General features: G+C 49.9%; 2 protein-coding genes across 2 annotated transcripts; one reads left to right on the plus strand and one right to left on the minus strand.

The window, feature by feature from the left end:
* Window positions 1-13073: 13073 nt before the first annotated feature.
* Window positions 13074-14290, plus strand: FPOAC1_013877 (uncharacterized protein; the record flags this gene model as incomplete). The annotated part of the gene is made up of 6 exons (XM_044858217.1): window positions 13074-13185; window positions 13241-13456; window positions 13509-13562; window positions 13618-13665; window positions 13719-13891; window positions 13955-14290. The coding sequence occupies 6 exons, from the start codon at window positions 13074-13076 to the stop codon at window positions 14288-14290; spliced, it is 939 nt and encodes a 312-aa protein (XP_044700673.1).
* A 370-nt stretch (window positions 14291-14660) lies between these two features.
* FPOAC1_013878 (uncharacterized protein) lies at window positions 14661-15163 on the minus strand (the record flags this gene model as incomplete). Its single annotated transcript, XM_044858218.1, has 3 exons — window positions 14661-14666; window positions 14730-14876; window positions 14924-15163. The coding sequence occupies 3 exons, from the start codon at window positions 15161-15163 to the stop codon at window positions 14661-14663; spliced, it is 393 nt and encodes a 130-aa protein (XP_044700674.1).
* Window positions 15164-17193: the final 2030 nt, after the last annotated feature.

The following is a 17193-nucleotide window of genomic DNA, read 5'->3' on the forward strand; positions in this document are numbered from 1 at the left end:
CTGTCTTTGCGTTGGCGGCTTTAATGCACTCTTTCTCCTCCTGCTCGAACTGCTTTTGCTTCTGCTCCATGGCATAAACCGCCCGCTCCATCATGGCAGCCTCGTCTGGTGTCTGGGTGGCCGGTGCTCCAAACCCGACCTCGAACCAACCACTACCCGGCCCGTTGCTGAAAAGCCGCTGGCTTTGGACGCCGGTACGCCATGGGACCTGCTGAGCCTGTATCTTCCGCATCTGCTGACTTCCGCCTCTTCCTCGGGGATTGCTCCACCTGTGATCTTTCCGGTAATGTTCCTGCATGCCCCGCGGGGTGCCGACCACAAATAAACAACCTTCCTCATTGCAACCTAAATTATCAGACGTGGGCGGATGGATATATGGGATTGGGTCGGTCGTCGGCGGTGGCTTCTGCCACGTCAATAACCCTCTCCGGTCCTCGATCATGCCGGGCATATCCCTCACTTGTTGGGCTATATCTCTTCTGGTAGCTGCTTTGATGCCCTTGTGATGCTTCTTTAAATGCGGCTCGACCTCCTTGGTGACATATGCATAATGGCATATTGTACATATAACAAATGGATACTCGGGTAATTTAATAAATGGCAACATCTCGACTTATTTAAATGTCCTCTAATGTGGTTGAAATGTTATTATTATGCCTATTTATTGATATTATTTATACCCCTCTTATATTTGCTTTTGTTGTTGCTGTGATACTAAACCTTAAACCTTATCTAGCTCTTAGTGCTGGGCTTGAGTTGAATGCTAATATAATCCTTCCCTCGAACTGGGGTTGCTGACTAATACGTCTCGCTTTACCCTGGTCTCTTTCAACTTCAATCGATCAATTAATTCCAACTTTAAACGGGTCGCAATGCCGCAAAAAATGACTTTCGAAGGCTGGCAAGCCAGATATAAGCTTCCCTCGATGTAATGAATCGATGCATCTACTTGAAATGCATTTTAGCGATGAAAACCTATGGGTGACCTGAATCCGTTGGGGTGCAATGGATTCAGGTCGTCATTTCATTAGCGTCTTTTTTTTTAATATGGGAAAGCCATTGGATTCAGAGCTGTATCCGCCATGCAGCTGGGATAGGCGTGCGGATTATGTCAGCCCTCAATTTGGCCCAAACTCCACTGTCGAAATTCCGAGTTCTGATGCAGTTTTTACTTTTTTAGAATACTATGATCCTAAACGGTTATGAATTCTTAATTATCTACCGGAATGGATGACCTGCTGGGCCTCACTATCTACTGCTGCCGCCTCCCAGATATCATGCATACCTCTTCTACTGGAAAAAGGGCTGCGTTCCATCTCCGCAGCTACTTGAGCCTCGACACGGTCATCTTCCGCTTTGCTCCAATCTAGATAGGCCATCATCTCCTCTTTAGTCCAATCTCTGGAGCCGTTTGGAGTATCGCAGCGCTTACCCATCTGCTTCCAATCGAGACACCATTGATAGCTAGATTTGTCGTACCGCAGAGGTAGACCTAGCGCCCTCCGATACTGCTGGTTAGTTTTAATACTGCCACGAGGCTGCACCTTGTACCAAGCATCTCGAGCAGCAACATATCTCTGATAGATAGCCCGAGGATCATCATACCTTGATGTCGGCATTATCCTTGTCTGTGCCGGTGGTGCTGCTGATGATGCTGCCGGCACCATATTGTCCGCGCCGTCGAGACTGACGATAATGCAACTGGCACTATCTATCACTGACTCTGCCTGCTCTGATGATCCCGAAGACGTTGGTCTTGGAGCTTCTCCTGCGTGCAAGGATGATACTGATGAAGATCTCGTCGACAATGGTCTTGCCTGCGCCGACGGTGCTGGTGGCTTCAAAAGCTCCTCGTATCGTTGAGGGCATGTCTTTGAAGTCATTGTATGACCTATCTGGTGGCATCTGCTGCATTTAGGTTGTGCCTTTGGCCGTGCTGTTGCCTGAACTGCCTCGAATGCACTTGGCTCTCTCTGGGTGCTTGATTGTGTTCTACTAGTACTCGAACCGGTGGCTATCCGATCGGGTCGATGCTGAGGCTCCAGTAGTAACCGGTGAACACCATGGCGATTGAGGTGCCAATGTGTGTGAAAATGCTCCAGGCGAAGGGGCTGATCTTGTTCTTGTAGAGCCTTGAGAGTATGGGCGCAAGGGAGGCCGTGAGATCTGGAGAATGCACCGGTGCAAATGGGCAGGTGTTCTTTTAGGAGCAGCTTCCGCTGTTCTTCCACCTTGCGTAAAGCCTCGTGAGATACCCAGCCACGTATGGCACTGTATAGTGATCCAGAGAGCTCGATTGGTATTCTCATTTGCTGGCTGGCTTGGTTGGATTGCAGTTCGGCTAATTGATTGAGAAGCGCATGCTTCATAGCCCTCCAAGCCTCGAAGAGATCTAGCGTGGATTTCTTGAGGTGGCTCTTAAGGAGCCCATGGATACCCTCAACCCGCGAGGTGACTACATTACCAAAATGAGGATGTTGATCAACCCAAGCCCTCACTACCCTTTCCTTGTACGGATCGAGCCAATTGGCCTTGATATAGTTAACCTCTTTAATGTATTGTGGTAAGTAGCGCCTTTCAAGCTCTTGCACGCGCTGATTAAATGCCTTTTCATCCGGTGACTTCATGATCGAATGCCAGTGATTGAAAAACTCATTCCAATCGGCCAGACCTTGCTGGTAGGCCTCTGATCCTTGTTGGTGGCGCACGAATGTCGGCTGGCAATAACGGAGGACTGCCTTATTCGCATGCCATAGGCACAAGAGTGAAATTGAGGATGGAAAGCAGATTTCTGCGGCGTTCATACAAGCCTTATCGCGGTCTGTTAGGATAACCGATGGAAGCCTTGTATGGCAGAGTTCATACAGGGACCTGAGCCGGTCCAAGGCCCATATGTAGTCCTGCTCAGTCTCGCCGCTGAGGAATGCAAAGGCTATACAGAACGATCGCTGGCAGGCGTCGACGCCAATCATATCAAGCAGTGGCATCCCGTATTTGTTTGTCTTATATGTACAGTCGAGGAAAAGCAGGTCTGGGTAGGCCTGAAGGTACGCCAATGACTCTGGATGGGCGAATAACACCGCTGTGATTCGGTCATCCGAATCAAGCCGCATTCGGTTCCAGAACCCTTCCTTATCCAGTTGGTTAGCAAAGGCGTGTATAGTGCTCTGACCCTCACAAAGCTCTCGTTTGCTATCTGCGATACGATTATAAATATCTTGCTGCGTTGCAATAGTGTTCGAATTCTGGCGGATATAAGTCCTGATATCCTTTGGCGCTACTCCTGCTTTCGTAAGGCGGCTGACTGTCGACTTGTCTGCATCGGAGAGCTGCCGATGGACTGGATGGGCCGATTTGTGCCAGCTTGGCTCGTGGTTGTGTAAATGAAACCGGCTGTCCGGACGATGCCTTAAAGACCAAGTCGCCTTATCTAGGGATTCCTTTGCGATAATTGAGAACCGGCAATTGGTTCCTCGCGTAGTAGTCTTACTCTGGCGATCTTTTGACACGCTAGGCGGACGACACCATCGATCGCATGCGTAGGTGATAATCTGCCTGCCGCTAGTTGATCGTGAAGATCTTCCAGTTATGAACGCGTATCCTCTCGGTGCTGCCCACTTGTTGATAGCGGCGAGCAGAGCCTCTCGTGAATCGTATGTACCCTCTGGCGGGAGCACATCATCAGGAAACGTCGCTTGGGCCATGATGAAGCCCGCACCTGGGGACTACAGTTGTGACGAGCAAAAGCAGTAATGGGTGCAGCCCGTGAAAACCGCGACAGTGGAGTTTGGGCGAAATTGAGGGCTGACATAATCCGCACGCCTACGCGTTCAGGAGTGGAGGCGCGCCTAGGCGTGTCCCTATGGGGCCCCCTCGAACTGGGGTTGCTGACTAATACGTCTCGCTTTACCCTGGTCTCTTTCAACTTCAATCGATCAATTAATTCCATCTTTAAACGGGTCGCAATGCCGCAAAAATGACTTTCGAAGGCTGGCAAGCCAGATATAAGCTTCCCTCGATGTAATGAATCGATGCATCTACTTGAAATGCATTTTAGCGATGAAAACCTATGGGTGACCTGAATCCGTTGGGGTGCAATGGATTCAGGTCGTCATTTCATTAGCGCCTTTTTTTTTACTATGGGAAAGCCATTGGATTCAGAGCTGAATCCGCCGCGCAGCTAGGATAGGCTGGCAAGCCATATATAAGCTTCCCTCAAAGTAATAAATCGATGCATCTACTTGAAATGCATTTTACTGATAAAAACTTATGGGTGACCTGAATCCGTTGGGGTGCAATGGATTCAGGTCGTCATTTCATTAGCGTCTTTTTTTTTAATATGGGAAAGCCATTGGATTCAGAGCTGTATCCGCCATGCAGCTGGGATAGGGTATCTCCTGTGGAAGTTCGCCACGATCTCCGCAGCGTTCTCCACGTAAGCAGCGGGGACTTCTGTTGGGTCGGCATATCCAGCCCATTTCACGGTATACTTCAGCCTGGGGGGGCCTCCTCGGCCTCGTCTGTCCCATCGGGAGTCCACAATGTCTTCAACCTCCCACTCTTCTACTCCTTCGGCTTCTACCGGCGGTGGCGGGTCTACGTTCTGACCGGGCAGCGGGTTGGTGGCAGCTGGCTTTAGCAGGCTCGTGTGAAATACGGGGTGTATCTTCATGCTGGCGGGCAGTTCCAGTCGATAGGCGTACGGGGAGATGACCTTGCTGATCTTCAACGGGCCGATGTTCTTCCAGTCCAGTTTCTTCTGTGGCCTAAGGGTCTTAATGTTCCGGGCGTCTAGCCATACCGAGTCTCCTACTTGGTATCGTCGGGCAGGTCGTCTGTGTCGATTCGCTTGGGCTTCGTAACGGGCTTGTGCGGCAATTCTTTCTGATCTTAGGTGCTCCAGGATGTCATTCATCGTCTTTGCAAACTGTTCTGCGTCTCTAGTGGCCGGGGTTCCTCTGACTGTAATCGTAGGCTCAAAGCCCATTCGCGGGTGGAACCCATAGTTTGCAAAGAACGGAGATACGCCGGTGGTTTCGGATTTCAGGGAGTTCGCTGCGAACTCAGCCAGGGGAGCCATCGGTTCCAGTCGTCCTGTAGGTATGATACGTAGGCTCGCAGATACTGTTCCAACACAGCATTCAGGCGTTCAGTCTGTCCGTCGGTCTCAGGGTGGTAAGCGGTGGATAGTAGCGAGCTGATCGACAGTTGTTTGGTGAGCTTCTGCCAGAACTCTGCTACGAACTGGGGTCCTCGGTCTGATACTATAGTCTGTGGAAGCCCATGTAGCTTCCACACTTCCTTCAGGTAGTAATGGGCTGCGTCTTCGGCATCGCAGGTTCCTTTGCATGCGATAATATGTCTCATCTTGGTCAGGCGGCAGGCTATAATCAGGATGGCGTCGTTTCCTTCACTGGGCGGCAGGTGTGTGATAAAGTCCATCGACACATGCTGCCAGGCTCGTTCAGGGATAGGCAAGGGTTTCAATACACCTTGCTTCGCTTCTCGGGCTGGGTTGGCTCTTCGACACGTATGGCAGTTCTTAACCCATTGTTCGATATAAGCCAGCATTCCGGACCAGTAGTAATCTCGGGAGAGCAGGTCGTAAGTGCGGGCACGGCCTGGGTGTCCTGCTATAGGGTGTTCGTGGCAGGCTTTCAGCAGGGCAGTCTTGAGAGGGTCGTGGCTCGGGATGTAGATGCGGTCTCGGTACAACAGTCGTTCCTGGACGATCTTGCACTCTGCAAGCGTGATCTTCGGGTGTCGCGGTGCATCGGTCCTCAGGGCTTGCAGTATCGACTGCAGATCTTCATCGGTCTGGTATCCTTCGTCCAGCAGGCGGTCGATCTCTTCTGGTAGCTCTATTGAGAGCGATGGTTCCTCGGGCGTTAGTGCGGGTTGGTTCCGTTGTAGTGGGTGGCGGATGCGGGCTCTCCGGACTCGTAGCGGCGGAAGTTGCCAATTCTCTTTCTTCAGCACTACCTGGCTCTGGTGCGCTAAGCGCTCATCCCCTCTTTAGGGAGATCTTCTGACCTCCTGGTCAGGGCATCGGGTTTAACTCCCTGTTTCCCAGGTCGATACGTGATCTGGAAATTAAATCGGGACAGAAACTCAGACCAGCGGGCTTGTCGTCGGTTGAGTAACTTCGTCGTTGTGAAGTACTCCAGGTTCTTGTGATCCGTGATCACTTTTATCGGTGAGGGTGCCCCCTCCAGTTCGGGTCTCCATTCCTCGAAGCAGCGAATAATAGCCATGAGTTCCTTATCGTAGATCTCGTAGTTACATTCAGTAGATGTATGCTTCTTGGAGAAGAAGGCTACCGGGTGTAGCCTTCCGTTATCGTCGTATTGCGACAGTACGCCGGCGGATACATAGTCAGAGGCATCTGTCTCCAGGATTACGTCCTTTGTCCAGTCGAAGGGGCGTAAAATTGGTGCTGATGTGAAGGCTCCCTTCAAATCTCGGAACGCCTTTTCGCAGGTTTTGTCCCAGACGAACGGTACATCTTTCTTTGTCAGGTGGTTCAATGGGGCTGTAAGCTTAGAGAAGTCACGGATGAACCTCCTGTAGAAGTTCGCAAATCCTGTGAAAGCTTGTACATCGGTCAGGCAGGTCGGGGTTTGCCAGTTCTTAACAGTTTCGATCTTTGCAGGGTCCATTCGGATGCCGTCTCGTCCCACGATAAGGCCTAGGAACTTGGTTTCCTTAACCATGAATTCGCATTTGGCTGGGTTTGCAAATAACCCTGCAGCTCTCAGTTTCTCAAGCACCATCTTTAATTGCTCGACGTGCTCTTCTCGGGTCCGGCTGTAGATCAGGATATCGTCCAGGTACGCAGTGCAGAATATATCCAGGTATTCCCTCAGCGCGTTATTAATGTACCGCTGGAAGGTCCCGGGGGCTCCTGTTAGGCCGAAGGGCATAACCAGTGACTCATACAGTCCGAATCGGGTGCGGAATGCTGTCAGATACTCCTGACCTTCCTTGATGCGCAGATTATTGAAGGCCGACACGATGTCAATACGGGAGAAGTATTTCATACCAGACAGGTTATTCAGGGATTCTTTGATCAGGGGCAGCGGGTAACGGTCCTTAACCGTAATGTTGTTCAGGGCTCGGTAGTCTACGCAGAAGCGTAGACCACCGCCGGGTTTCTTAACGAATAGTACCGGGAGGCTACAGGCGATGAGCTCGGGCGGATGAATCCCTTACGCAGATTCTCGTCTAGCCACTCTCGTAGGGCTGTCAGTTCGTTCCGGGACATTCCATATAAGGGTCCAAACGGCAGTTTTCCTCCTGGGGTTAGCTCGATGTGGTGGTCACCAGATCGATGCGGTGGTAACTTCTCTGCCTCCTTAGGCGAGAACACGTCTTGGAACTCTCGAAGTTCTTCTGGCAGCACGAATGCCTCTGGCTTAGGCTTAAGCAGGTAGTCCAGTTGCTTTAGGGTGACGGTAAAGAGGCGGTAACGGTCCTTCTGGCTGTATATTTGGGCGGTTCGCAGGGAAACCGGAAGGATATCCTTTCCCTCTAAGGCTGGTGGGATACTTCCTTTCATCTGGCGTATAAACTTCTTCGGGACGGTCTGTAAAGCCTTAATCCTTGTAGGCTTGGTTGGAGTGTTGCAGAATTTCTGGCAGTACGGGCTGTTAAATGTGAACGTGTGGGCCGCGAAGCTCACCTGCGGGTCGTGTTGCTTCAGCCAAGGCATTCCCAGAACAATAGGGTAGCTGGCTAACTGGGTCACGTAGAAGATCATGCTCTTCTGCTCGTGATCGGCAATGCGGAGTCCGGCGCGGACGTAGTAGGCGACCTTCCCGCTCTCGGCAGGTCGCCCGTCGAACACTTCAATCTCGAAGGTTCTCTTCAGGGGTCTAAACTTCAGGTTCTGGGACTTAGCCCAGCTCTCGTCGATAAACCCTTTTCCTTCCGCTCCGCTATCGGTCATAGCGTAGGACGGAATTGGTTCTCTTCCAGCCACATTAAGACTGGCAGGCAGTATCATCAGGTTCGAACGTTGGTTGTTCTCGTTCTCAATCGGGATTCCATGAACGGAGGCGGCGGACAGTTTGATCTTCAGTACAGTAGGTGCGGAGGTGGAAGCCTGGCGCCGACTTAGGACAGGCTTACCCCGTTTTCCTGGCGTCCTCGGGAGTGTCTAGATCGGCGGGAACTGGCGCGGCTGGATGTGGGCGAATGCGGAGACAGGGGCTGGCTGGTGCGGTTGGGGCTATAAGCGAAGGCGGCCTGGCGGAACCTGGTTGGGCGTGTGTCGGGTTCGGGGCAGTCGCGGAGGTAGTGGTTGGCTGAGCCACAACGGAAACACTGGTTGTTCTCTCGTCGCTGGTTAGGGCGGTTATAACGGCGTTGGTTGCTTATGTCCATGGGGTCTTCGGCTGGTTGGCGGTTCTCAGGGGGGCTTCTTCCCCTTCGGGGCGACAGGGACTTCTTCCTGGGCGTCAGGGGGTACTCCTTCGGAGGAGCATTAGTCCTCCGGGGGCTGGCTGTAGTTCGGTTGCAAAACGGCGTCGTCGGTTTTCTAGGTCTTGTAAAAGGCGGCTAGATCGTGGTATTTATAACTAGGCGGTGGGTTATGTACTAACATCCCGCGTAGTTCTCGGGAGACGGCTTGCTCTAGTAGGGTGGGGAGGGCTTCTTCCGACATTTCTCCCTCTAGTGCAAGGCGTTGGAATTCGGCGAAGAAGGTACTGAAATCTTTGTGGGCTTGACGGAGGCGGAACAGTTCGGCACGGGCATTATTAATACGGTTCGGGTCTCCAAAGGCGCGTTCTAGTAAGTTGATAATATCCTGGTAGTCAGGGGAGTTGACATTCCCCGGCTTTAATATGCGGTAAAACCTGAGCATAAGCTCGTCCCTTGAGTCGGCCAGTTACATAAGACATTCGGGCAAGGCGTGTCGGGAATCGGTCATAGTTGGCTTTTAGTTTGGAGTGTATCTGGGAGACGAAACGGCGCAAGTCGGTTCGGTCACCTTCAAACTTGTCAGGGTCGGGTAGTCGTTCGGTAAGACTGGCTGATTCGGCAGATCGGGAAGGAGGCGGAGAAGTCGTTCCCACAGGAGCCGCTGTAAGAAGCTCAGCTGGTATGCTAGTCTCGGGGGTCTCGCGGGGCATAGGTACGGTAGGGCGGGCGGCGTCGAGGGCACGCCGTTCGGCCAGGCGGGCTTCAAAGAGGGCGTCATCTTTCTCTTTCAAGGTTCTCTTGGTCTGTTGCTCAACATATTCGAGTTGGATTTGTACAGCGTCGCGCTCTTTAGCGATCCGCTGGAGGGTATGCTCTCGATCCTGGATTTTCTCTTGGTCGGCTTGGAGCTGGTCCTCGAGGTGAGAGATACGGTTCTGGGCTTCCTCGGCGTAGGTGTAGACACTTTTGAAGTACTCGAACCAGTCGTCGAGATGCTCGGGGGCGTGGGCTCGGAAGGAGTCTGCGCCATCTGGCAGGAACGGAGGAAGCGGTCTAGCGGTCATTGCGTTCGGCGTCCAAACGGTAGGAGCTACGTAGTGTCACGGGCTGGTCTCGGGAATACAGGTGAACGGGGAACGCTTCAGGCGGAACGGGATCTATTGCTACGGATAGGCACTGCAGGCGGATCAGACTATTGACAAGACGTAGCTCGAGGAGCTACGTTCAGGATCTATCTAGTCGGTGAACTAAAGTCTCAGCGATAACGTATCGCCACGTGATCTAACCCACTTGTAGCTCTAGGGTAGGCAGGTCCGGTCTTGGTCTGTGACAACGGTGGTCTAATAATGCTATCACGACCCGCAATACCAACCTGTCCACTCGGTCCTCATCCAACGGCTGCGTATCCGGATCATCGACATATGCTTCGACAATTTCACTTAATTCGTCGAGTGGCTCACTCTGCCGCTTCGATAATCGATACCCGGGCCTATCTTCGTCCGCCATGTCCTCGGCACGGTATACCATGCAGTTGTTGAACGGATCGCGTGCGCCTTGATGTCCTTAATTGTATGTGTATTGTTCAACTTTTCTCCCCCCGCCTTCCTTGGAGAGGGGTCTGCTTATTATGCTTTCCTGAATGGGTCTAGGGTCGCCGACAGCTGACCGATAGGTCACACGATACCCCGTGCGGCCATCCTACTGTTCAACAGCAGTACCCACCTGCCGGTCATACCCACCTACCGGTCAGCGAAAAAAAAAATCCCCCATACATAATGCGCGTTTGTAACCTCATGGGAAAAATTTAATAAAAATATTAAAAATAAGTTAATCACTGGAGTTCAGATCAAAATTGGATCTATTTTAGTATTCTCTAGGTCTCTTAACCTCACGCCCTGTGCGGGTGCGTACGACACCTAATTCTTCCCTCCCTGAATATGACCTCTCATCCTCTTCCATCCCTCCCACCTCGATCACATCCTCAACAACACCCGCCCCTTCAATTGCTTCGTTTGGCTCTGAAATTGTGTCACCAGCCGCTAAAGCCTCTGCCAGCGTCATAAATTTCTTATTGGGGTTCGGTACCGCCTTTCTCTTCTTACCTCTACTCAACCGGCTAACTTCCCTCCCTCCAGGCTGGCTATTCTGGTGCTCAAAGAGGCGATCTTGGACTCTTGGGCTTCAAACCCTTTTGATATCACAGAATACCGCCTTCTGGTAGAGGGGCTCTTGTTCTTCCCCAGGTCTCTGATGTGACGGCTGGTCTTTGGCGTATTATCAGAGTCGACTTGCCCGTCTCTGTGGCCGTCTGATCCAGGCGTCGTTTCCTTCTTGTCTGGCTGAATCTCAGGATGCATGAGCGCTTTCCGTCGTGAGATCGGCCAGTTTCCAGTCACTCTCCAGCCCGAAAGGATGTTTTTCTTCGTCATACCCACTTCCCTGGCTTTGGCATAAGCCTTGATGAAGTTGACCTTGTCCACCGGCGCAGAATCCGTCAGGCTTGCCAGTTTTTGGAGTTCTTTTCGATATGCAGCCTTGGATGCGTTGAAAACACCATTATCCAGTGGCTGTAGGCCATGAGAGCAATGTGCAGGCAGGTAACAGCAATATACGTTGTTCAAAAACACGTGGCCATCCACTCATCCTGGATTTTCAGTCAGCGGTATTTCTGATCGAGAACAGGTAGACACCCACAGATACATGGCTCCCATGGCCATCTAATATTATAAGCCTTGCATCTGACTCATCTGCTGGCTGAGTTTGGGGCAGATAAACCTCTTTGAGCCACTCGACCGCGATATGGTTGTCTGTCCAGCCGTTATCGGACGTGATATAATACCAGTCGGCGATCTTGTTAAACTCATCAATAAACCACTGCTTCTGAAGTTCTTTGCCCTTGAAGATAATTCCCGGCTTTAGAAGACGGCCATCTGCAGTGACGGCTTCGATAAAACTAGTCCAAGTGCGGGACTGCGAGCCTTTGAGGAAGGCCTTCCTCCTGGGATCGCTACTGCCAATTACCAAGGAATCCAAACCTAGATTTGCAATTTGTTGGTAAGTCTTGTATCAGAAGTGGTCAGTACTCACCAAATCCAGCCATGATACCGCCCTCGTCAACATTAACCGTGTTCTCAGGCTTGATCCAGCCATATTCTCTCTCCCGGATATCAAAGTACCAATTGACAGCCATTGGGGTAAAAGAATTGAACCTTGCAGCTTCCTGGCGTTTTCCTACCTTCGTATCGATCTCTGGATGGCGTTTAATAAACCTGGCTAGCCAGTGTACACCGATAGGCCTTTCCCGGCCCTGCTGTCTCAACAGGGCAGCTACGGTGGCGCGAACTTGACTGTGGGAAGGAGCATAGCCCAAGGCCTCTTGTCGAAGTATCCATGTAACTAATCTAGCCTCTTGGGATTTGTATAACAGCTGGGCAGGTTGGGTGACCTCGGACTTTGACGGTAGGCCTCTTAATCGGTCAGACAGAGTGGTTTGGGGCATTCCATGCTTCTGGGCGGCCTGGTGCTGCGAGAGGTGATTATCTGTAACATCCAGTATAGCTTCAATGACATCATTCTCTGTATAAGACTGTTGAGGCATTTTCAAGGCGATTAAAGGAAGCTGCTACAGATAAAAGTTTGATGAAATTTCGGGGAGGCTGGGTGATGAAGGAGACATTTCGAGAAATTTTACATTAGTGCCATGCGACCAAACTGCTTGTGTAAAATACAAATGAACATGCCAATATGAAACAACATGAAACTCTCAGTAAGACACAATCTGTTCCATGTAAATAACTTCAATTTTGGCCAAGCACTGTGCAAGCGAAGTTGGACATTTTGTATGGGGAATTTCTTTTTTCGCTGACCGGTAGGTGGGTATGACCGGCAGGTGGGTACTGCATGGTAATCAGACCTAGACCGACCGGGAGCCTTGACCAACCCAGACCGACAGACCGAAGGGGCCGGTCTCGGTCGGTCGGTTTGTTAGCCACACTGAGCACGCTAAGTGCGATACTCTGGATAGTCGCTTAGGCGGGTGACTGGAGCGCAAGACGTAGCCTAACAAGTCAGAAAAGTTCCTGCTTGCAAGCCTTTGATGTAACAACAACGGGAAAGCCCTGATATTTTAGCGTTACATGTGACAGCGCTATGATGATGTTTCTATCCATATTGCCGAGGGCCCGTGCTGTTAACGCTCTGACATGTTCCTGTCACACCCACACCTGAACTTTATTGCCCAGGCAGCTTGCAAGTCACAGCACCTTATCCAACCAGACACTCTGTCCACCTTCTCTTTTTAGGACCTGCTTACCCCGGTCTCCTTGTCCTTGATCTTTGTTTCGAAACACGGCTGAACAATTCAGCTGAACCTGACAATCCGGACTCTCAATTTAAGAGGCCTTCCTAATATAGTATAGCTATGAAATATTTTAGTCATTACGCCATTTTCTGAAACACGGTTTCTCAGGACATCTATGTTTAGCTCAATATCTTAGATATCTCTATGAAGATGGGTTGTTTGTCTATTGCAATATCCATACAAATAATGTATATATAACCTCCGTTGATTACCTGGTCATATTCTCTCTATCATCTCATTTCTCAATCACTCGTTACTTGTCTCTTCATCAGTCGATACTGTTTTCAAAATGCTGGCCACTTTGTTCGTTTCTGCCCTGGCCTGGAGTCAGCTCGCGCAAGCACATGGAACAATTACCAGAGTCATAGGCGCCAATGGTGTGGTTATGCCTGGACTCACTGGTTAGAACATTCCTATTGATCACATGACGTTATGCCTGAAGCTGATGATTAACAGTTCTTGACGGTACTCCTCGATCAGTTACCTCTGCTGCCTCTGGCGGACAGGTAGATACCAGCGTGATCCGTGACCCGGAGCTTGGTAGCAGTAAAGCCTCCGCACTTGGTCGAACTAGCAAAGGTCCGGTCGATCCTGCTCGCGTCATCAAAACGTTCATGCAAGGTCTCTCGAGTCGATCCCTTGCTGATAGCATCCTTGGAGGAGGAGAAGAAGGTATAGTGCAACCACAAGGGACAGATAGCTTTCAGCAACTAAAGTTTTATAGCCACGAGAGAGGCCGTATCTTTCGTAACCGGGAATGCCGGCGCAGTTATAAATGGTAGGTCTTTATTTACATCTTCTTGCTAAAGATTCTTGGTACTAACTTATTCCAGGCGTACAAGACGGAGTCGAAGGCTCCCCGGTGGGTGGCTTGGCTCTAGGTAGGTTGGCTTGAAAGAGCTGGTATTGTAACTTATATACTAATAGATTGTAGAGGCTGAGCACGGGGTCAATGGTCTTCTAGATGATTTCTTCCAAACCGCGAAGGGAGTTCCATCTCCTCGTGGATATATCGAAGATAGCGTCCAGAAGTGTGCTGGCGCTGGTGCGAAGTCTGGTTTACCGACTACTGCATCTGATGGAACTCTCAAGTTGATCTATCATCAGGTTCGTAAGAAAAAAAGCAACAAGACTCTAGTTCATTGTTTGTATTGACAATTATTCTCTTAGGTTAATGAAGACGGTGCTGGCCCCCTGCTGGTAGATATTGACTTTACCTCGGGAGGGACTGATCCATCAGCGTTCGAGTCTGCCTCCGTTGTACAGAATATTGTCGGCGTATTGGGCTTCTCTACCGGAAGCTCGACTGACTTTCCGGTAGTTGTCAAAGTGCCTGCCGGTAAAGCATGCTCTGGAACTGTGGCCGGTGTTTCTGGTGTGTGCATTGCAAGGGTGCGAAACAGTGCTACTGCTGGTCCTTTTGGCGGCGCAGCGGCCTTTACTCATCACCCCAAGGCTGCAAAGGCGAAGCCTTCCAGCGCAAAGTTCCGTCACCGCCATGTCTAGTTTCGTATTAGGCACTGAGCGTCCTGATGCATGCTGCGAATAGCTTTATGCCGTGTCCTAGTGACCAATTTGCATGCGTTTCCCTGTATTGGGCAATTCATCAACGTACCTTTCTCATAGCTTTTCAACACATAGCATAATCTTAATATACAACCATACATACCAAACCTTGAAGGCCCGTGCAACTGACTTTACTGGTCGTTAAATAGAAACCGAATACGGGATGTCAAGCGACCTAAAGTCACATTCAACTTGACATTACACCGTCGATTTTGAACTTCCTATCTAACGTCACACAGAAGCATCATACTCCAATTCTCACACAAGACCTTTTTTTAACTTTCTATCTAACGGAACACTTACTTCTCAACTATGCCTTTAAAAGGCCTCAGCAGTCCAAAAGAATCGTCTTGCAATATTGGAGAATATTTCTGTTTACAAAGATATCATGGGCAGTCCTCTTGATACAAGGTAGAAAGATATAGGACACGCGTAATCTGGTTGTAGCTTGTGTCTTTAAACCATTGTCAGGAAGCATCACATAAGCCAAGATGGGAGGACTTTCATCGGAATCCGGCCATCTCTGCTGCATTGGAAATGTATTAGGATGGATTTATAATAGGTATTTCGCACCTCTAAGCGCATCTTTGAGAGCATCGTATCCTTCTTTCGCTTTAATAATGTAGGCACAGCCAAAGACTGCTCTGAGAGATGTATCTCGACGTCGTGATTGTATTCTTCTTTCCAGAGACAACGGGCGGCGGCAAACGCGCCCTCGTGCCATTCCTCGGGCCAACATTCTTCAATATAGCTCTTGCGTTTAGAAGGATCGAGAAGGAGGGCCGCGGCATATACGGGGATATCCTCGGTCATAGTGTAATACTTATCGAGTATGAACCAGCACATATCGATAGAGTGAATTAGGTAGACTAACTCACCGCCACCCCGTACACCCCCCGACCCCGCACACCTCACAACATCCACTCGTTATTGAAGTCTACACTTTGATATTACTCTGTAATTATCAAATTAAATCCGTATTTTTTCATTTTAACGGAAATGAATTTGCAAGAGTCAGATTATGAATACAGGATGTTTCTGGCGGTCAATGATGCCGAAAATATAGGTTTGCGCGCTTCGGCGCGAAAACACGGCATGAAGCTCTCGACATTGAAGGATCGTTGCGCCGGCGGCCACGACATCAACACATCACATCAGAGAGAACTGTCGTTAACGCCAGAGCAAGAGGGAGACCTTGTGACATATATTGTCGAACGAGAGAAGGCTTTTCAGCCTTTAACAAGGACTGAGATACGCCTCTTTGCAGAGCAATTGTCAGAGGTCAACGGGTAGATACGATATATCGGCAAAAACTGGGTAGACCGGTTCTTCATACGATATCAGGCCATAGAAAAGAAGCCTACGAAGGTCTTTGAGTCATCAAGGAAACGTGCCGTCACAAGAAAGTCACTTTCTGACTACTTTACCGGTCTTCAATGGGTCATTAACGAGAAAAACGTCAAACGAGAGAATACATATAACGTCGATGAGAACGGCGTTCAACTTGGAGAGACCCGGGCCGGCATAGTAGCCGGGACATCTATGACAGCAAGATCTGAAGTTATCAAGTCAGACAATTCAACTTGGGCTTCAATTATCGAGTGTATACCAGCAGGAGGTATCCGGCTTACTCCCTGTGTCGTATTTAGTGGAAAAAACCTCCAAGGACAGTGGTTTCCACGCGTTTTTCCCAGTTGGAAGTACGCCGCAAGTCCCTCGGGTTGGTCCAACTCAGATATCTTCATCCGGTGGTTCATGGATACATTTATCCCTGAGACTACGCCGTCAGATCCCTCTCAATGGAGACTATTAGTATTAGACCGGCACAAATCACATATCACACCCGAATTGATGAAGAAGGCTTGGATGCACCGTATTTGGCTATCTTGGTTACCCTCACATTCATCACACATTACTCAGCCGCTTGATGTTGCGGTATTTGGGCCGTTGAAAACGTACTATCACCAGTTGACCCGCGCTTGGGCTAGCTACGAAGCAACGTCACCACACCAACAACAACTCTTCCTAGAAGCATATGAAAGGGCTTTCGAAAAGCTATGAGCCGTAGGAACATAATGAGTGGTTTCTCGAAGTCTGGGGTATTCCCAATCTGCTTGAGGAAGGCGATAGAGGCGTTAAAGCCCAGGGAGAGGAAACGCAAGACCTTTGAAGGTCCTACAACGCCGAGAAAGCCGCGAGTAACAGATGATCTAGCCTGGAGTACGCCTCAAGGAAGTGCCGATATTCGAAAACAACAGGAAGCTGCTCAAAGTGACGGAATTGTATCGATCCGGGACTTCAATTGTATCATGAAGAAGGCAATGAAATCAATTGACAACAAAAACAGTCAAATTCAACGCCTTGAAGAGGAAAAAGCTGTTTTGAAAGCTTCAGCGGCGGCAAAAGAGCCTACTGGCCGAGTCGCAGTTGAATTCAACCCAAATTCAGCTTTCCCTTCAATTAACCAGATCATCACGGCGCGAGATCAAGCAGAGAAGAATACACTGCACAGATTAGAGCAAAAAGCCAAGGAAAAGGCTAAAGAATAAGCTGAGGAAAATCCCTTAGTGAGAATAGATGTTTTCTAAGCAGTATGTAAAATTTTAACTCAATTGAATTAATACATATAATTGTAGAATTATTTGAAGCTATCTATATGTTATTGATGTGATGCTCTCACGAGTGTGCGGGGTCGGGGGGTGTACGGGGTGGCGGTGAGTTAGTCTAGTCAGTTACCCCTCACTCACTTTCTCATGCTAGTTAGGTACTGCCAACATGTCTCACTATGATTGGGCAGGCTCGCGCCCCCCAATGCGGGAGGCCCACCTAGTGTGTTAGGCAAT

This window comes from Fusarium poae, assembly GCF_019609905.1.
Source record: "Fusarium poae strain DAOMC 252244 chromosome Unknown contig_4, whole genome shotgun sequence".
Taxonomy (NCBI): domain Eukaryota; kingdom Fungi; phylum Ascomycota; class Sordariomycetes; order Hypocreales; family Nectriaceae; genus Fusarium; species Fusarium poae.